The sequence below is a fragment of the Symphalangus syndactylus genome, chromosome 9 (genome assembly GCF_028878055.3).
Source record: "Symphalangus syndactylus isolate Jambi chromosome 9, NHGRI_mSymSyn1-v2.1_pri, whole genome shotgun sequence".
Lineage (NCBI taxonomy): Eukaryota > Metazoa > Chordata > Mammalia > Primates > Hylobatidae > Symphalangus > Symphalangus syndactylus.
In genome coordinates, this window is record NC_072431.2 from 23,590,145 (window position 1) to 23,611,729 (window position 21,585).

The 21,585-nt window shown below is 36.9% G+C and overlaps 1 protein-coding gene across 2 annotated transcripts in view; it reads right to left on the reverse strand.

Annotated features, from left to right (window-relative positions):
• Nucleotides 1–21,585, reverse strand: part of SCFD1 (sec1 family domain containing 1) — a 114,194-nt gene that overhangs the window by 67,781 nt on the left and 24,828 nt on the right. For both annotated transcript variants that reach the window (XM_055291592.2, XM_055291594.2), the window contains 3 exons: nt 18,770–18,825; nt 17,703–17,788; nt 14,686–14,785 (listed from right to left, as the gene is read on the reverse strand). In XM_055291592.2, the coding sequence (XP_055147567.1) occupies nt 14,686–14,785; nt 17,703–17,788; nt 18,770–18,825 (242 nt within the window). The remainder of the gene's footprint in view (nt 1–14,685; nt 14,786–17,702; nt 17,789–18,769; nt 18,826–21,585) is intronic.

Consider the following 21,585-nt stretch of genomic DNA (forward strand, 5'->3'; position numbering starts at 1 on the left):
TTGCAGATGACATGATTGTATATCTAGAAAACCCCATTGTCTCAGCCCAAAATCTCCTTAAGCTGATTAGCAACTTCAGTAAAGTCTCAGGATACATAATTAATGTACAAAAATCACAAGCATTCTTGTACACCAATAACAGACAAACAGAGAGCCAAATCATGAGTGAACTCCCATTCACAATTGCTTCAAAGAGAATAAAATACCTAGGAATCCAACTTACAAGGGATGTGAAGGACCTCTTCAAGGAGAACTACAAACCACTGCTCAATGAAATAAAAGAGGATACAAACAAATGGAAGAACATTCCATGCTCATGGGTTGGAAGAATCAATATCGTGAAAATGGCCATACTGCCCAAGGTAATTTATAGATTCAATGCCATCCCCATCAAGCTACCAATGACTTTCTTCACAGAATTGGAAAGAACTACTTTAAAGTTCATATGGAACCAAAAAAGAGCCCGCATCGCCAAGTCAATCCTAAGCCAAAAGAACAAAGCTGGAGGCATCACGCTACCTGACTTTAAACTATACTACAAGGCTACAGTAACCAAAACAGCATGGTACTGGTACCACAAGAGAGACATAGATCAATGGAACAGAACAGAGCCCTCAGAAATGATGCCGCATAGCTACAACTATCTGATCTTTGACAAACCTGACAAAAACAAGAAATGGGGAAAGGATTCCCTATTTAATAAATGGTGCTGGGAAAACTAGCTAGCCATATGTAGAAAGCTGCAACTGGATCCCTTCCTTACACCTTATACAAAAATTAATTCAAGATGGATTAAAGACTTATATGTTAGACCTAAAACCATTAAAATCCTACAAGAAAACCTAGGCAATACCATTCAGGACATAGGCGTGGGCAAGGACTTCATGTCTAAAACACCAAAAGCAATGGCAACAAAAGCCAAAATCGACAAATGGGATCTCATTAAACTAAAGAGCTTCTGCACAGCAAAAGAAACTATCATCGGAGTGAACAGGCAACCTACACAATGGGAGAAAATTTTTGCAACCTACTCATCTGACAAAGGGCTAATATCCAGAATCTACAATGAACTCAAACAAATTTACAAGAAAAAAACAAACAACCCCATCAAAAAGTGGGCAGAGGACATGAACAGACACTTCTCAAAAGAAGACATTTATGCAGCCAAAAAACACATGAAGAAATGCTCCTCATCACTGGCCATCAGAGAAATGCAAATCAAAACCACAGTGAGATACCATCTCACACCAGTTAGAATGGCCATCATTAAAAAATCAGGAAACAACAGGTGCTGGAGAGGATGTGGAGAAATAGGAACACTTTTACACTGTTGGTGGGACTGTAAACTAGTTCAACCATTGTGGAAGTCAGTGTGGCGATTCCTCGGGGATCTAGAACTAGAAATACCATTTGACCCAGCCATCCCATTACTGGGTATATACCCAAAGGACTATAAATCATGCTGCTATAAAGACACATGCACACGTATGTTTATTGCGGCACTATTCACAATAGCAAAGAGTTGGAACCAACCCAAATGTCCAACAACGATAGACTGGATTAAGAAAATGTGGCACATATACACCATGGAATACTATGCAGCCATAAAAAATGATGAGTTCGTGTCCTTTGTAGGGACATGGATGAAACTGGAAAACATCATTCTCAGTAAACTATCGCAAGGCCAAAAAACCAAACACCGCATGTTCTCACTCATAGGTGGGAATTGAACAATGAGAACTCATGGACACAGGAAGGGGAACATCACGCTCCGGGGACTGTTGTGGGGTGGGGGGAGGGGGGAGGGACAGCATTAGGAGATACACCTAATGCTAAATGACGAGTTAATGGGTGCAGGAAATCAACATGACACATGGATACATATGTAACAAACCTGCACATTGTGCACATGTACCCTAAAACCCTAAAGTATAATAAAAATAAAAAAAATAAAAAAAAAAATAAAGTAGTTTTTTCCAATTCTGTGAAGAAAGTCATTGGTAGCTTGATGGGGATGGCATTGAATCTATAAATTACCTTGGGCAGTATGGCCATTTTCACGATATTGACTCTTCCTATCCATGAGCATGGAATGTTTTTCCATTTATTTGTGTCCTCTTTTATTTTGTTGAGCAGTGGTTTGTAGTTCTCCTTGAAGAGGTCCTTCACATCCCTTGTAAGTTGAGTTTCTAGGTATTTTATTCTCTTTGTAGCAATTGTGAATGGGAGTTCACTCATGATTTGGCTGTTTGTCTGTTATTTGTGTGTAAGAATGCTTGTGATTTTTGCACATTGATTTTGTATCCTGAGACTTTGCTGAAGTTGCTTATCAGCTTAAGGAGATTTTGGGCTGAGACAATGGGGTTTTCTAAATATACAATCATGTCATCTACCAAGAGGGACAATTTGACTTCCTCTTTTCCTAATTGAATATCCTTTATTTCTTTCTCTTGCCTGATTGCCCTGGCCAGAACTTCCAACACTATGTTGAGTAAGAGTGGTGACTGAGGGCATCCCTGTCTTGTGCCAATTTTCAAAGGGAATGCTTCCAGTTTTTGCCCATTCAGTATGATATTGGCTGTAAGTTTGTCATAAACAGGTCTTATTATTTTGAGATACGTTCCATCAATACCTAATTTATTGAGAGGTTTTAGCATGAAGGGCTGTTGAATTTTGTCGAAGGGTTTTTCTGCATCTATTGAGATAATTATGTGGTTTTTGTCTTTGGTTCTGTTTATATGATGGATTATGTTTATTGATTTGCATATGTTGAACCAGCCTTGCATCCCAGGGATGAAGCCAACTTGTTCGTGGTGGATAAGCTTTTTGATGTACTGTTGGATTTGCTTTGCCAGTATTTTACTGAGGATTTTCGCACTGATGTTCATCAGGGATATTTGTCTAAAATTCTCGTTTTTTGTTGTGTCTCTGCCAGGCTTTGGTATCAGGATGATGCTGGCCTCATCAAATGACTTAGGGAGGATTCCCTCTTTTTCTGTTGATTGGAATAGTTTCAGAAGGAATGGTATCAGCTTCTCTTTGTATCTCTGGTAGAATTCAGCTGTGAATCCGCCTGGTCATGGACTTTTTTTTGGTTGGTAGGCTATTGATTATTGCCTCAATTTCAGAGCCTGTTATTGGTCTATTCAGCAATTCAACTTCTTCCTGGTTTAGTCTTGGGAGGGTGTATTTGTCGAGGAATTTATCCATTTCTTTTAGATTTTCTAGTTTATTTGCATAGAGGTGTTTATAGTATTCTCTGATGGTAGTTTGTATTTCTGTGGGATCGGTGGTGATACCCCCTTTATCATTTTTTATTGCATCTATTTGATTCTTCTCTGTTTTCTTCTTTATTAGTCTTGCTAGCAGTCTATCAATTTTGTTGATCTTTTCAAAAAAACAGCTCCTGGATTCATTGATTTTTTGAAGGGTTTTTTGTGTCTCTATCTCCTTCAGTTCTGCTCTGGTCTTAGTTATTTCTTGCCTTCTGCTAGCTTTTGAATGTGTTTGTTCTTGCTTCTCTAGTTCTTTTAATTGTGATGTTAGGGTGTCAATTTTAGGTCTTTCCTGCTTTCTCTTGTGGGCATTTAGTGCTGTAAATTTCCCTCTACACATTGCTTTAAATGTGTCCCAGAGATTCTGGTATTTGTGTCTTTGTTCTCATTGGTTTCAAAGAACATCTTTATTTCTGCCTTCATTTCGTTATTTACCCATTAGTCATTCAGAAGCAGGTTGTTCAGTTTCCATGTACTTGAGCAGTTTTGAGTGAGTTTCTTAATCCTGAGTTCTAGTTTGATCGCACTGTGGTCTGAGAGAGAGTTTGTTGTGATTTCTGTTCTTTTACATTTGCCGAGGAGTGCTTTACTACCAACTATGTGGTCAATTTTGGAATAAGTGTGATGTGGTACTGAGAAGAATGTATATTCTGTTGATTTGGGGTGGAGAGTTCTGTAGATGTCTATTAGTGCAGAGCTGAGTTGAAGTCCTGGATATCTTTGTTAACCTTCTGTCTTGTTGATCTGTCTAATATTGACAGTGGGGTGTTAAAGTCTCCCATTATTATTGTGTGGGAGTCTAAGTCTCTTTGTAGGTCTCTAAGGACTTGTTTTATGAATCTTGTTTTGCTCCTGTATTAGGTGCATATATATTTAGGATAGTTAGCTCTTCTTGTTGAATTGATCCCTTTACCATTATGTAATGGCCTTGTCTGTTTTGATCTTTGTTGGTTTAAAGTCTGTTTTATCATAGACTAGGATTGCAACCCCTGCTTTTTTTTTGCTTTCCATTTGCTTGGTAGATCTTCCTCCACCCCTTTATTTTGAGCCTTTGTGTGTCTCTGCACATGAGATGGGTCTCCTGAATACAGCACACTGATGGGTCTTGACTCTTAATCCAATTTGCCAGTCTGTGTCTTTTAATTGGGGCATTTTTCCCATTATGTTTAAGGTTAATATTGTTATGTGTGAATTTGATCCTGTCATTATGAAGTTAGCTGGTCATTTTGCCCGTTAGTTGATGCAGTTTCTTCCTAGCATCTATGGTCTTTACAATTTGGCATGTTTTTGCAGTTGCTGGTACTGATTGTTCCTTTCCATGTTTAGTGCTTCCTTCAGGAGATCTTGTAATGCAGGCCTGGTAGTTACAAAATCTCTCAGCATTTGCTTGTCTGTAAAGGATTTTATTTCTCCTTTACTTCTGAAGCTTACTCTGGCTTGATATGAAATTCTGAGTTGAAAATTCTTTTCTTTAAGAATGCTGAATATTGGCCCCCATTCTCTTCTTGCTTATAGAGTTTCTGCTGAGAGATCCACTGTTAGTCTGATGGGCTTCCCTCTGTGGGTAACCTGACCTTTCTCTCTGGCTGCCCTTAACATTTTTTTGTTCATTTCACTTTGGTGAATCTGACAATTATGTGTCTTGGGGTTGCTCTTCTCGAGCATCTTTGTGGTGCTCTCTGTATTTCCTGAATTTGAATGTTGGCCTGTCTTGCTAGGTTGGGTTAGTTCTCCTGGATAATATCCTGAAGAGTGTTTTCCAACTTGGTTCCATTCTCCCTGTCACTTTCAGGTACACCAATCAGACGCAGATTTGGTCTTTTCACAGTCCCGTATTTCTTGGAGGCTTTATTCGTTTCTTTTTACTCTTTTTTCTCTAAATTTCTCTTTTTTGTTTCATTTCATTAATTTGATCTTCAATCACTGATACCCTTTCTTCCACTTGATCGAATCGGCTACTGAAGCTTGTGCATGTGTCACGTAGTTCTCGTGCCATGGTTTTCAGCTCCATCAGGTCATTTAAGGTCTTCTCTACACTGTTTATTCTAGTTAGCCATTCTTTTAATCTTTTTTCAAGGTTTTTAGCTTCCTTGTGATGGGTTCAAACATCTTCTTTTAGCTTGGGGAAACTTGTTATTATCGACTTTCTGAAGCCTACTTCTGTCAACTCGTCAAAGTCATTCTCCGTCCATCTTTGTTCCGTTGCTGGCGAGGAGCTGCGATCCTTTGGAGAAGAAGGGGCACTCTGGTTTTTAGAATTTTCAGCTTTTCTGCTCTATTTTCTGCCCATCTTTGTGGTTTTATCTCCCTTTGGTCTTTGATGATGGTGACCTACAGATGCAGTTTTGGTGTGGATGTCCTTTTTGTTGATGTTGATGCTATTCCTTTCTGCTTGTTAGTTTTCCTTCTAACAGGTCCCTCAGCTGCAGGTCTGTTGGAGTTTGCTGGAGGTCCACTCCAGACCCTGTTTGCCTGGGTAATCACCAGTGGAGGCTGCAGAACAGCAAATATTGCAGAACAACAAATATTGCTGCCTGATCCTTCCTCTGCAAGCTTCATCTCAGAGGGGCGCCCGGGTGTATGAGGTGTCAGTCAGCCCCTACTGGGAGGTGTCTCCATGTTAGGCTACACAGGGGTCAGGGATCCACTTGAGGAGGCAGTCTGTGCATTCTCAGAGCTCAAGCACCATGCTAGGAGAACCACTGCTCTCTTCAGAGCTGTCAGACAGAGACGTTTAAGTCTGCAGAAGTTTCTGCTGCCTTTTGTTCAGAAGCATGGCTATCTTTCATTTGCAAGGCACTATTCTTAGCACCTTATATTAAGTCATTTGATCCTTACAATAACCTGTAGAAGCAGTAATAAAATTCCCATTCAAGATGAAAAAACTGAGGCATAAAGAAGTTAATTGTCCAAAGTTATACATAAATACATGGCAGAATCAAGATTAAAATCTAGGCAGTCTGACTTCAGAGGCAGTGCTTTTAAGCATTATGTTTTAATTCTATCACAGCGAGAACAGAGTGAGTGGAATTAGATTCTATCACTTGAAATTCCCTGTAGTGCAGAACATGGGTAGCCTCAGGTGATAAATAGGCAATTTAAAGACTAGAGAGTTACAACAAATGGTTGGAATGACAAAAGTTTAGTATATTTCACTCTATTACTGTTTTTCCTATAGATCCCTCATATTATCATAGGGCAAGAAAGTGACTTTACTTAATCCTCTCAGTTTCCCATCCTCTTATCTAAACTTCACTTTGCACAAAAATCATCCATATAGAAAGAAAGTAAAAATAGCACAATTGTGGAAAACTATTTTAAACAGTAACAGCTACATCTGGGAAGAAGCCTAGATTTAAAAAACTATTTAACAAAATAAAAGATTGAAGAGAAACATCTTTAAACAGTTAAGTTTTATTAACTAGAATTTCTAGTGAAGTGCTGTTTCCATGGTGATGACACAGCTCATTCAAAATAAAGTTAACTTGCTAGCAAAATTACTGCTCTAAAAGTAGGAGAGCATGTTATTACTGAAGTATTGATGGAATACTTGAAACACAAAATAATAAAGGAATAAAAGATGTTAAGAATTCTGAGAAATAATTTAATAGCAAGGATATTTCCATTGTTTGCATAATAGCAAGGCAAATAAAGGTAATTTCAATCTTCCAAGTTAGGAAATTAAAACATTCTGTGCTGTACCCAATCATGTTAAAGCAACTGAATGTTTATACACAAATAAAAGACAACAGAATTACTTTTAACTAATTAAGCAGAGTCTAATCTGTTTCCATTGACAGTCACATTTTCCTAACTTAGAAGATAGGACAAAGGTGCCCCAAATCACTATATATAAATAAATCCCATCAGGAAATGCTAAAAACATGGAGAAGCCTTCGGCAGTCTTGTTTTCCTTTCCCAAGTTAGAGCAATCAGCAGACCCAGAGAGAGTTAATGTTAACAAAATAATCTCTCGATAATATAAGCAATACCTATTTATGCAGACTTGTAGTTCACAGGCAAAGAAAAGTAAAATAAAAATATCTTTTATTTTGGCAAGAATTTACTATCTCCTTAACTCTAAACGCTATTACAGCAATCATCAAACATCTATTGTTTCAACAGATGTACTTTGGAGTCATAAATACAACACCAGAATTTTCATATTGAGGTGACACACTAAGGTGAGTCTTCAACTTCTACTATCAAATTAACCAACAAGAGAAATAAAATACAAAGGAGAATCTATTTAAAACTAGGGAACACATATAAATACTTCTTGATAAGGAAGGAAGTGAACAGAACTAACGGATGTGAGGAAGAGGAAAGGAAGTACTACCCATTGGCTCCACCAACATCTTCCACGGCTTTGGCTTCTATACTCGCCTACATTAAATAAATGTCCCATCAGTCATTTGAAGATGAGCACACCTATATTGTCCCATCCTTGCACACAAACCTAGGGAGAATTCTCATCTCCAAAAAAGTATTTTCTCTGGAGAAAATCTTCATCTTAGGAGTTAAATAGTTTGGGGAATAGGGTTGACAGCAATGAGAGAAGAAATGATAAAATGTTTAATGCACACGAATACATTTGTGTGTATTTTCTCTAAAGCAGGCAAATATTCCTCCTGTAAATCACAATTATTTCTTTCATACTGAAGATTTTAATTGTAAAATAAAAGCTATAAGTTTCATCACTTTTTGCAAAGGCGGGTAAAAGACAAAATATGATCTTTAATATATCAAACAGAAGATAGAATTCTAAGACAGGAATAAGGATCATTGTCTTCATAAGATAGATCAACAGACTAATATCACGGTTTCAATACCTGTAACAGTTTCAATTGGATTTAGGGAAAATTAAAGCATTATGTGAAAAATTTATTTTTCAAAGCTCATCCCTAAAACTAATTTCCATAAGAGAAAATGTTAAAGACTAGGCACCTAAGCAAAAGGGAGTTTAAAACTTATTTCTACTCTTCCTAAATGCTTCAAAAGCAGTTTCTGTTCAACATTTGATAAAGTGGTGATAATGCCTCTAACGACACAATTTACAGAAGCTCCTAGAGACTGTAATTCTATTTCTTACCGAGAAATCAATTATACACAACCAATAAACAATTTCTGACCCTCAAAGAGCATGGATAACTATGGAACTCAATGAGAAGAGATCAGAAGCTTTACTCTAGAGAACAAGTTACACATCAGATGTTATTTGACATCCATCACTCTACAACAGATACATATATATTAAGATGGGCTTCTAGCTAAAATGATATAAATGTGTATTTATAATGGTACAGCTCTCCTGAGTGGCTGAAGAAACAAAACTCCCAGTCATGGTGATGATATGTGGTTTTAATCCATCTAACAATTTAAATCCAAATATTTTCTGCTTTACATAACAGTCATCTGGTTTCTTTGGTTTACACAAATCAGTCTCTCAAATGAAACTCAAGTAGAGCAAGGATTAAAACATGTTTGTTAGGAAGAAACAGGAAGACTCAGCCTTCCACTGATGCTTTCAAATTGTGTGCAAAGTCAACAGTCACTAATGCAATTTTACAATTTCACAATACTACTTGTTATAAAAAAAATGGGTTCTTTAATCTCAGAGAATGAGAAAACTGGAAGATGCTGTCTTTTTCACCATGGAAAATGTCTGGAAGGAAAAGTATCCCAGTAGAAATAAACAGCCCTAATAGCCCAGACTGTGGTATCCACTATTTGTCACTCAAAGGAACCAGAAGCTTTTTCAGAAATGGATGCAGCCAGGTCTGAGGCAGAAAATGAATATGATTAGCTTAGGATATTTTTCATACCAGGAAGCAAAGAAACTATCAAAGACTGATGGGGTTATGTCAAGAAGCTATCAAGGCCAACATAATAGGCCAAAAACGAGATAATTCAAGCATCAAAATGAATGACTGTAATAGTGTAAAAACATCTCAAATATAAAAATCTGTTAGTTCATAAAATGATACTTAAACAAATGACTTTATTGATTGTCTCCGCAAATTACATAGCGTACAGACCTTCAGTAGACACTTCCTACCAAGTACAGTAAAATATGTATTTGCTTGGATTAAATGAGTAAAAGTTTACATTACACTTTTGACTTTTATGCAAATGCTTGAAATTAGGCTACATAGTGCTGACCAAGAGGTTTTGTGTTAATAAAGATTAGAGGATCAAAGAATGTCAACCTTGGACCCAAAGCATCAATCTTGAACTATACCTAGGCATTTGTTACATTGCAATCACACATCTTTAAGGAAATAGGTGTTTCTGAAATGCTTCTCTTATAACCTTAGCTAGGTGCATTAGCTCATGCCTGTAATCCCAGCACTTTGGGAGGCTGAGGCGGGTGGATCACCTGAGGTCAGGAGTTCTAGAGAAGCTTGGCTAACATGGTGAAACCCCATCTCTATCAAACATACAAAAATTAGCCGGAGATGGTTGCACATGCCTGTAGTCCCAGCTACTCAGGAGGTTGAGGCAGGAGAATCGCTCGAACCTGGGAGGCAGAGGTTGCAGTGAGCCGAGATCGTACCACTGCACTCCAGCCAGGGCGACAAGGCAAGACTCCATCTCAAATAAATAAATAAATAAATAAATAAAATAAAAAATAAATATAATGCTTCTCTTACAACCTTTCAAAAAATACATATTTATTTGGAAACCACTTTTTAAAAAAATTCTTGACTGGAAAAAAAGGTAAACTTTAATTAAAGTCCCCATGTATATTAGTATAACTTCCGATTTAATGTTTCAAATAATAAGAGTCAGTAGCAGAGGGTGAAAGGTACAAAAAGAGAACCTAAGATTGGAAAAATAAAGGCCAAGTAAAAAACAGAGATAAAATAATGTCCATCTCTTTGACTGAAGTCAACAGCTCTGCAGCTAAACAATCAAATCCACCTCTCCTGCAACCAAGATATAATAAAAAAGAATCAGGGCTTCTAATTACTAATTTTGCTTCTTATATCCCAATAAAAGGAGATGGGTACTGCAAAGTTCTTTTTTTTTTTTTTAACCAGAAGAGTGTATTTCCCGTTTAAAATGAGAAAAAGAATCTTTCTGACACAGAGGGAAGCTGTGTGAATTTTCATAGTTGTTTCTAAGTTCTAATATATAAACAATTATCAATGGTGCAGATTTTCAGGCAAAGACATTTCATATAAAAAGTAAACTGCAATTTTAAGTTAACATTTACTATCTACTTACTCCATCTTGTGGAGGCAAACGGTATAATTATTAAGTGTTCTACAAGCTCTGAAGACCTTCGAAAGCAGCTTTAGCAATCAACAAAAATTTGTGTGATTATAATTTATGACATCTCAGTTATAGTTTGTTCACATCCAGAAACTGCATTAAGAGTAATGAACTTCTAATTAAGTCATTTTAAGTTGTATAGTTAATTATAACCAACCTCTTCAAAGATTCCCAACTTTTTATGTGAAGATTAAACAAAAACAACTCTACCATCTACTTTCATCACCTTTTATTTTTAAAAGGATATTTTCACTTCAAATAGTAGGAAATAAAAATTAGTATAAAGGCCAGTATAAAAACACATTTCATAGTCCTTTTTATTCTCATCTCATTCTGAAACAGTGAAAACCTCATCAAAGACCAGTATTATCCTTGTTTGGATTTAGGGAATCTCGGCCCTAAGTTATATTTCCCAATTTCTTCTGACAATGGAGACTGAGTCTACTCTTTTTAAGTTGCAATTATTTGTACATGTGTCTTATCTCCTGTGCTCAAAGCACCCTGTACTTTAATTTCCTCCATCCAGGGGAATGAAGAGGGAGCCAAGGGACTCTTCAAGTTCAAGAATTGGAAAGGATCCCTAGACATCTCGGTGCTTTAGATTGCCTTAACACCACCACTGGCAGGTGTGATGAGGCACCCGTGATCTGTATGCTATGCTCTTATTAAGACACTCGCCCCTTGCTCCCACCCAACAGTAAGGGCCCCACCAACCAAATATGATTCAAGACTACCAATACTATCTTATTATGCCCATTAATCCCTGTATAACTCTTTAACCTCCAATCCCACTGAGACCCCATCTCCTATTCTTACCCTACTCCAGAAATCCTGTCATCACTTCTGGAACCCATACTCAGTCATCAGCAAAATCTCCTGTTCTGAACATCCTCTCCAAACTTTCCCTGTTCTTTCTTGCTCTAACTGAACTCCAGCTGGCTAACTCCTGCAGCCTTCTCAAATGGGAACCTGATTTTTCTTTTTTTTCCTTTAACCTCTCACAGCTCATACCACTGGATCTGAGACTGGAATTAGGTGTCTTCCTTGCTACTCCCAGACTCTTTACTTGCCCTCTTTCCTAAAACTAGCTTTGAAACTCATGTCGTCAGCCTGTAACCATGGTTCTCAATTAGGCAATGTTGCCCCTTTCTGCCACCTGGGGTATAATTGGCGATGTGTAAGATGTTTTGGTTGTCGCAACTGAGGGAGTTCCACTGGCACCTAGAGAGTCAAGGCTAGGAATGATGCTAAACATCCTACAATGCACAGGACAGCTCCCCCTGCCCCCCAACAAAGAATGATCAGGTCCAAAATGTCAGTAATGCCAAGGTTGAGAAATCCTGGTCTACAGTGCTCACTAATGCCACCTGCAGGATGCTCTTATCTCCTGCATCATTAACTTTGCTGTTTGGATCATTCCCATTAGTACACAAACATGTTGTATTTCCCTCATTTAAAAATATTTTCTGTCCGGGTGCAGTGGCTCATACTTGTAATCTCAGCACTTTGGGAGGCTGAGGACCAGACTTTTTTACTGAACTCCAGACTCATGTTAACTACCTACTCAACATTTACATTTGGATATCTTAATGGGCATCTCACTTTTTTTTTTTTTTGAGACAGGGTCTTTACTCTGTTACCCAGGCTGGAGGACAGTGATGTGATCACAGTTCACTGTAGTAGCCTCAACCTGTTGGGATCAACTGATCCTCCCACCTCAGCCTCCTGAGTAGGTGTGCCACCACAACTCACTTCTTATTTTTTTGTAAAGATGGTGCTTCTTTATGTTGCCAGGCTGGTCTTGAACTCCTGGGCCCAAGTGATCCTCCTGCCTTGGCCTCCCAAAGTGCTGAGATTACAGGTATGAGCCACCATGCCTGGCTGGCATCTCACATTTAACATATCCAAAACTAAACATCTGATCTTCCCTGGAGAAACTGCCTTTTCCATCCCACTAAACAACAACGTCTTGCCATTTGCAAAGGCTAAAACCTTGGAGTCATCTTTGAGTTCTCTCTCTCTCTACATCTAACTGCCGCATCTAACTCATCAGCAAATCCTATACTCTACAGTCAGTATAAAAATCACAGCCCTTAACATTTCTGTCCTGGTATAAGCTGCTATCATCTCAGCTAAGATAACCGCAACAGCCTCCTAACCGATCTTGCTCTTCCTGTGCCCCCAAGGAGTCCATTTTCAACGTAACAGCTAGAGTGACAGTCTTAAAATGTATACCAGAATCCCATGTGGTTCCCCATTTCCATCAAATTAAAATCAATGGCCTTTACAATCACGATACGATCATACACTATAATCCCTAGAGTCCTGTATTATATTGCTTCCTGGGTCCTATTTATTTAACCTTTTCTCCTGCTTCTCTTCCCCTGCCTCTCTTCATTGTAGTCATCTGGTTGCCTTGCCATTTTCCAAACATATTAGGCATCCTTCTGCTTATGTTCTTTTCCCACATAGCTATATAATCCACTACCTTACCTCCTTTAGATCTTTACTCAAATGTCCCTTTATCAGTGAGATCTTCCCCGTTTTAAAATTTCACTCCTGTTTACCATTATTTACTTTACTGTCCTTCAGGGTATCTTCCACCTTCTGAAATGCTGCAAGTTTTATTTTCTTTATTGCCTGTTTCCCCTACTAGAATGTAAGCTCTAGAAAGACAGGAAAGCTATTGTTTTTGTTACTATTGAAGCCAGGGTTTAGAAAGTGTGTTAAAGAGCGGGCACTTAAATGTTGGTAGAACTGAATTCCTCCTCTCCCACCTCTTACTTGACCTCCTAAAGCCAGCTTCCATGTTCTACTACTTAGGGTTTAATTCAAGAGTCCCTTTGATTCTTCTTGCCCTCTCTACTGAATTAAAGTTGACTGCTACTTCTTTGACACTCATCCTAGAGTCATGGCATAGAAGAACCGCCAATTTCCATCAGTAATTCTAAATCTGATTTATTTAAATGAACACTTTAGAGCCAATATCCAGGTTTTAAAGAAATAAACCAAATCATCTATTGCACGTCTTTCCTTTTTTTTGAGACTAGGTCTTGCTCTGTCACCCAGGCTGGAGTGCAGTGGCACAATCTTGGCTCACTGCAACCTCTGCCTCCTGGGTTCAAGCAATTCTCAAGCCTCAGCCACCCAAATAGTTGGGATTACAGGCGTGTGCCACCACGCTTGGCTAATTTTTGTATTTTCAATAGAGACAGGGTTTCGCCATGTTGGCCAGGCTGGTCTTTAGCTCCTGGCCTCATGGGATCCGCCTGCCTTGGCCTCCCAAAGTGCTGGGATTACAGGCATGAGCCACTACACTCAGCCTTTCATTTCCTGTTTATATGACATTTTGGGCAAGCTTTACAATAATGATATGATTATATAGTATAATCCCTAGAGTCCTGAGCTAGGAGTTAGTAAACTACAGTGTTAGTTTTAACAAAGCCAATGATTTGAGTTCCAATTCTTTAACGTCTGTCTATCAAATAGAGACTATTTTGGCCCTACTACATAGTGTCTCATAGAGAAATTATTTGTGTACCTATTTTCTTCCCATTGTCTTTGAAGACTGAAGCCGTGTTTTATTCACCTGTGTATGTCACATGCTAAACACAACATTTAGCAGCTAAATTTACATATGCATAAATACAAACTTTTGATATAAGCATAAAATCAGATATGAGGAATTACTTCAGAAAACACATGGTGTAACATAAAAAATACTATTTGTTTTTTTAACACAAAATGAGGTTTAACTGATTCCCAGAGAAAAGGGAGAAATTATAGCCTTTCTCCTAAGGGAGAACACATTTATTTACTTTTTCAGTTTGAAAATTAAAAATAAAACATGATAGTCCATTTTCTTCAATTGTTTTCTTTTCCTTCTTTTCCATGGCCAACAAAACCACTACTTTACCCTATAAAGATCATAAATTTGAAACTTTAAACTTCAGTGCTTCACATTTTCCAGCATCCACGCTCAGTAATACCAAATTCCATCACTTGTTTTGTTCATAGGTCTCAGTTCCATCCTTCTCATTTTTGTTTCTGTAGCCATGATGTTAATTTTAAGTTAAGGGGAACACTGCATGTTACTATATTTCAGTAATAAGTGCTGTATTTAGTCTCTTACCAGTACATCATGCACCAATGCTTGATATGTCCAAGTATGATGTAAAGGAGTTGCCAAATCTATGTTTCTGTCAACAAGGACTAATAAGGGCCTCTGGAAGCTGTAAATATATATGTTAAAAAAATTACATAACTCTTGATACCAGTGTATACATCTAAAATATTCTACTACTTTCCAGTATATGCCATTTTGATATGAATAATAGTATGCTAATATTGACAATTCATAATACTTTGTTTTTTAGTATATGTGCTGCTGAAGCAAGCACCACAATACTTTGCTTTTTGTTAAGACAGAGTCTTGCTCTGTCATCCAGGCCGGAGTGCAGTGGCGTGATCATAGCTAAGTGCAGCCTTGAACTCCTGGGCTCAACCAATCCTTCTGCCTCGGCTTCTGGAGTAGCTGGGACTACAGGCGTGCACCACCGCACACCTGGCTAATTTTTAAACATTTTTATAGAGATGGGGGAGGCTGGCTTTTAAAAAACAAATTTAACATCGTCACACAATTATAGTAATGCTTTGGACTACTTAGAGCTTGTGTACGATGCCAGATTATAAATTTTACTTAGGAAACTATTTTTTTTTGAGACTCTGTCACCCAGGTTGGAGTGTAGCGGCACAATCACAGGTCACTGCAGCCTTGACCTCTCAGGCTCAAGCAATCCTCCCACCTCAGCCTCCCAATTAGCTGAGACTCCAGGTGTGCACCACCACTCTTGGCTAATTTTTAAATTTTTTTTAGAGATGGGGGCGACTAACCACGTTGCCCAGGTTGATCTTGAATGCCTAGGCTCAAGTGATCCTCCCACCTTGGCCTCCCAAAGCACTAGGATTACAGGCGTGAGCTATCATGCCCTGCCAGGAAACTTTAAGGAAAAAAATCTATATAAATATTTCTATAGAATAATTTTTGTAGTTAGCAAAACAATAAGCTGCTTCTACTCAGATGTTTTTGACATTTTTGTAAAAAAGGCAATAAGGAATAGTTATGGTCAGTTTCAGGGAAAACAGAGAGTAGGAGCTTATAAATTTACACAAATGTTTGACAGTTTCATAAATTAGAATTTTCTTCCTATAAACACAAACTCAAAAAAGCAGACCCCGGAGAAAAGCCTCAAAAAACTCTATACCACTATAATATACAAAATGAAAACATAATGCCATAATGGTACCTAATTATATTATTATCCCCTTAACAGAGAAGGCATACGACACCTCATGTACTGTTACTCCATTATTACAATTCAGATGTGAAATAAACTACCACCGAAAGCAAACTGAGGCACAGTCATTTGGTTACCATGTGTCTACAGAAGTTTTAGAGATCTGCTTTAGAGGCACTATCTTATCAGGAGTACACACCACTTTTCAAAAGGCATCACTATCTGTTTACAATATTTCCTTTTGCAATAGACTTATTATTATTTTAGTAACTCATTACACTCTTCTGGGTATAGGACAGTGGACCAAACTGCATTGACTCTGGGATAAAAAGTCAGAGTGGCACCCTCGCAATCTACTGTGATTTATTACACCAGAGCTAGATGGAAGGTAAGGGAGGATGGCCTACCGCAGGGTTTCTTAGCCCTAGCACTACTGACATTTGGGGCTGGATAATTTCTTGTTATAGGGGGTTGTGGTGTGCATTATAGGATGTTTAGCAGCATCCTACAATGTATACTACAAGATTCTAGTAACACCTACCAGTTATGACAACCAAACATGTCTCCAGACATTACCAAATGGCTATGGGAGGCAAAAACTGCCTTTAGTTGAAAATCACCAGCCTATGGTTGGATTCAAATGTATTTAACAATAGTCTAGCAAGATTGTGACCACTAATGAAAACGATTAAGAAATACATCCAACAAGTTGAGAAACAAGACGCCCATATTATGATAATGTGAATAAATTTAAAAAAATTATCCAAATAAAACAGTGCCTTTATATTGGTTTCTAAGGCCTATACCAGAGAGCTACAAAAAGGGAACTATTAAGTAAGATATGACACAGTGGTTGGTTCTGTTAAAAAAAAAAAAAAAAAGATCAGGTGAGAATTTGATGTTTTTCTTCTACCTAATGAGAAACATTTTGAAGAATATTTAAGACAAGCAATGAAATCACAGAACCATTTAAAATAATGTGGAAACTGAGACAGTAACCAAACAATTGAAACACAGTGCTAGTGTGAACTCCAAATTATACAAGTAGTTTATAAGGCTGTAGGAGACACCAAATTGACTTGAAGTCTATAGAAGGTTATTATGAAATTATTATTTCTAGTGGGCAGTTATTTCTCTGGGCATCTATTTATTCTCACAGGCTTTATTTATTAATTCATCTAAACTGGGGTTAAGAATTAATTTTCCAGAATATAATCTCTTCTTTAAACAATTCTCACCCATTTGAGTGGGTTTCTTTACTTCTTTACTCCATTACTATTAACAATCAAAAGTTAAATATACTATAATGTATAGGGTTTTTTAGTATTTCTATTCAATAATAAGCAGCCAAAAACATTGGCATTACTTATGCTAGAAATGCTAACAATAATAAAATGTTTTGTAAGTTTAGGCTATTAGTATTTAAGTATAAAATGGAAATTAGATTAATAAAGGTGGAAACAGATATAAGTATCACAAGTGTTTCACTCTGAAAAATTACCAAGCGGTTTAACGATAATTGAAATAAAATGGCTTCTGACCTTCAAAGCCTTATACACAGAAAAATTTTTCTTATAGATAAAATGCTTAGATGATAAATAGATAAAATTTTATCTTATAGATAAAATGCTTAAATGATAAAATGCTTAGAAATTTTTACCAAAAGAAGGTAAATTGAATAAAATATTCCACTTGTATTTTAAGAACAATTTGAGTCAAAACCTTGATCCTGATTAGCTCATTAAAAAGAAACAAATTTCAATTGCAAGGATATTCTATCAGCCAAGAAAAGTAACAAAAAAACTCTACAAATATTTTTAAGTCTTATAAATGTATTTAATAACAGTAATACCTGAATTGGCCAGCTCCAAGTGTATCACCTGTAAAAAGACTGTTTCTTGCATCTCTTAGATTTTCTCGAAGTTTCTTGTCTAGTTTCTGAAAAATAAAATTTTAGATTAACTCAAGTTTCATATAACTTTATGGAGATTAATTCATAATGTGTTTTTAGTTTCATAACCAAGAAACCTGGAATTTCTTTACAAATAGCAAATCTAAAATCTAAATATTTTAGCTCCTTCTTAGCACTTTGATATCATCATAACTTGGACTTAACAAAGATCAGTGCCTTTTCCACTGTGAGTCAGGCCTGATTTCACTAATAAGAACTTTTCATTGACTAATTTTACTTTGGCTATGGGAAATGCTTTGCAGTAATGACCCACACTCTTTTCCTAAGCGTGACTGTTTTATCAAGGAAGGTGTCTATATGGAGAAAATGTTGACTTGGGTGGGTAGGAGTGAACAAAGTAGTGGTGGGTACAAGAAGCCTCAGAAGAGAAATGGAACATATGAAAGAAGGCAGTCTTCCACCAGTCAGTAATTCACTTGGGCTAATAAAATTCCAAAATACTTCCTTCTTTTTCAGTAATTGTATAATTTCTCTAATCCCTTACTCATTTCTTAATCTTCAAAGCACATTTATGAACACTTACTTTATACTTAATATTTTACTTCAATATAGTGGGATAGCAAAAAGCACTTCATTTTAAAAATGGTTATGATTAGTAATAAATATTTGCTAAATGAAGTTAAATATTAAGTAATCTGGGGGATCAAATAAGTGTAAAATACTGCTTGGAGAGACAAGGTTGAATGAGGAATACACACTTTAGTTTTAAAAAAAGAAATAGGACTAGAATAGCACACTGGAGTAAATAATTTTACTTTCTCACATGTAAGTAAATGATTACTTTTTATCTTCAGTGCAATCTCAATGTAATAAAATAAAAATATCTGCTATTGGTACTTACAACCAAGCAATCATATATTTAAATATTAACAAAACACTTGCGTTACTTGTGGGAAAACAATTCACACAATGTTATTTATCTCCACGTGATAGCTGCATGAACTTACCACTGCTACCATTTCTGCTGCTGTTCCTCTTGAACATCTGATTATAGGAACAGCACCTATAGAATGTTAGAAATGTTAGAAACGATCTTGGCTCTTAGTTAAAATAGATACTTATAAAATACATCAGCATCAAAAATAACACATGTGACAGATACATACAATTTCACGTTATATACATGATTTTATGTATTTATTTTTCCACTTTTTTTAATTTTAAAAAAATTAAAAAATATATTTAGGGGGTACAAGTACAGGCTTCTTACATGCATATATTGCATAATGGTGATGTCTGGGCTTTTAGTGCACCCATCACCCAAATAGTGAACACTGTACTCAAAAGGTAATTTTCAACCCTCCCCCGACAAGCACACATAAAAGGATTTATAATGTCCCCTACAAGCTCACATAGAAGGATTTATAATTTCCCCCACAAGCTCACATAAAAGGATTTATAATTTCAAGGGTAAAAGCAAGTTTCAGAAATGAACTTTCCCATTAATAAAGAAAACAACAGGGAGTCAGAAGAAAACTATTTTTATATGCAGCTGACCAATTAGTGTGACTGCGTTTTTTCCAATGGATTGACTAAATCAGTATTTTGATCCCCTATGGGTACTTTCTTTTCTTTTTTTTTCTGGGATGGGGTGTCACTCTGTCACCCAGGCTAGGAGGCCGGAGTGTAGTGGTGCAGTCATGGCTAGCCTTGACCTGCTGGGCTCAAACCATCCTCCCACCTCAGCTTCCTGAGTAGCTAGGACTGCAGGCACAGGCCACCAAGCCTGGCTAATTTGGCAAAACTCTGTCTCTACAAAAATTGCAAAATATTTGCTGGGCATGGTGGTGTATGCCTGTGGTCCCAGCTACTTGAAAGGGAGACAAGGTTTCACTATGCTGTCCAGGCTGGTCTAAGCTCAAGTGATCCTGCTACCTCAACCACCTAAAGTGCTGGGATAACAGGTGTGAGCCTCTGCACCCGGTCTAGGCAGTTTCAATACATAAGCTTACTCTATTCACAGGACTCACGTTAATTTGACTTAAAAGAAAAGAATGAAAAGAGCTTAGCTAATTTAGCAGTTCGGGGACTGCTAGTTTTTGTTTATTTTACGAATGGACAATAAAAAATTGTAGGTTTTTTTAAATACCAATTTAAATAATAGAAAACACATTATTCATATAGGTTGAAATCCTAAACAGAAAAAAAGTCCAACTGCACTGAAAGTCTCATAAGACAAACTGAGAACACTGTAATATTTATATGCTGAAATTGTCACATTTTAGATTCTACAGGAAATATGAATATACTCAGTCAAATGCAAAAGTAAAAACACAAAATAGCAAATTTTTCAAAACTGTGTTTTCTTTTGATGGCAAAAGTTATAAATGTTTGTAATAAAAAATTTAAATAACATTAGAAATGTATAAACTTAACCCTCTTGATTCCAGCCCTCACAACCCCCATTAGAATTAGAAATGGATGCTTCTAGGTTGTTTTCTACATATAGTCTACTAAGTCCGTGTGTATATGTAAAAAAACAAAAATACGATAGTATATATACTGTTCTAAAACTTGTTTTTCCCCATGTAACAATTTAGTGTTGACATCCTTCTATGTCAAATTGGCAATAATTTCAATTTCTCCTTTGAAAAATTAATCACTGGCCGGGCGTGGTGGCTCATGCCTGTAATCCCAGCACTTTGGGAGGCTGAGGCGGGTGGATCACCTGAGGTCAGGAGTTCGAGACCAGCCTGGCCAACATGGTGAAACCCCGTCTCTGCTAAAAATACAAAAATTAGCCAGGAGTGGTAGAGCATGCCTATAATCCCAGCTACTCGGGAGGCTGAGGCAGGAGAATCGCTTGAACCTGGGAGGCAGAGGTTACAGTACAACCTCCCTAGCATCTGGCAAAATTTTACAGACTGTGTGGGGTGACAAAATAGAAAATTATGTCTGTTTAACGCTAAAAGTTGTATACCTGTGCTTTCTTTATATATAAAACAACAACAAACCATGTGAGGGCAATGAAAGCAGTTCAAAGCAGGCAGAAACTGGAGGGGTTAACTCTTGAAAGAAGAGAATCACATAAGGTAATATATATTGTTAACCAGCTTTTCTCCTGAGGGTACTTGACACATTACATGGCACACAGGGCAAAGAACTCAAGCAGAAAACAGGAAAATTAATGAGCTGAACAATCAAAGATTGGAGCTCAGGGCTAGAAATTATGGGGAAAAAAAAATCCCTGAAAGGAGGGAGCCATACAATTTGCAAATAAATTCTCTACATGTCTAAACATTTGTCTAAATCTTAAGACTATACATGGTAGCTCTTAATTTTTTTTGTGACATAGAGATTTTATTAATCTAGTGTAAGAATCATTTTAACAAAAAGGTTTTAAGTGTCTAAAAAATTAAAATTGCAATTAGGCTTTTAAACTGATCCATTAGTGATAGTAAAGCACAAAATCATATATTAGATACTAAACACAATTTTAGACAATCTACATCAGTGCTTTACATTTTGAATCAAGGAAACCAGAAGTTGTTTCTTTGAAAGAATAAACAAGATAGGTAGACCACTAGTTCGGTCAACAAAGAAGAAAAGAGACGATCCAAATAAACACAATGAGAAATGACAAGGGTAACATTATCATCGACCCCAGAGAAATATAAAAATCCCTCAGAGACTATTACAAACACCTCTATGAACACAAACTAGAAAACCTAACAGAAATGAATAAATTTCTGGAAACATACAACCTGCCAAGGTTTAACAAGGAAGAAACTGAAGTTCTGGAATAACAAATTCCAAAACTGAA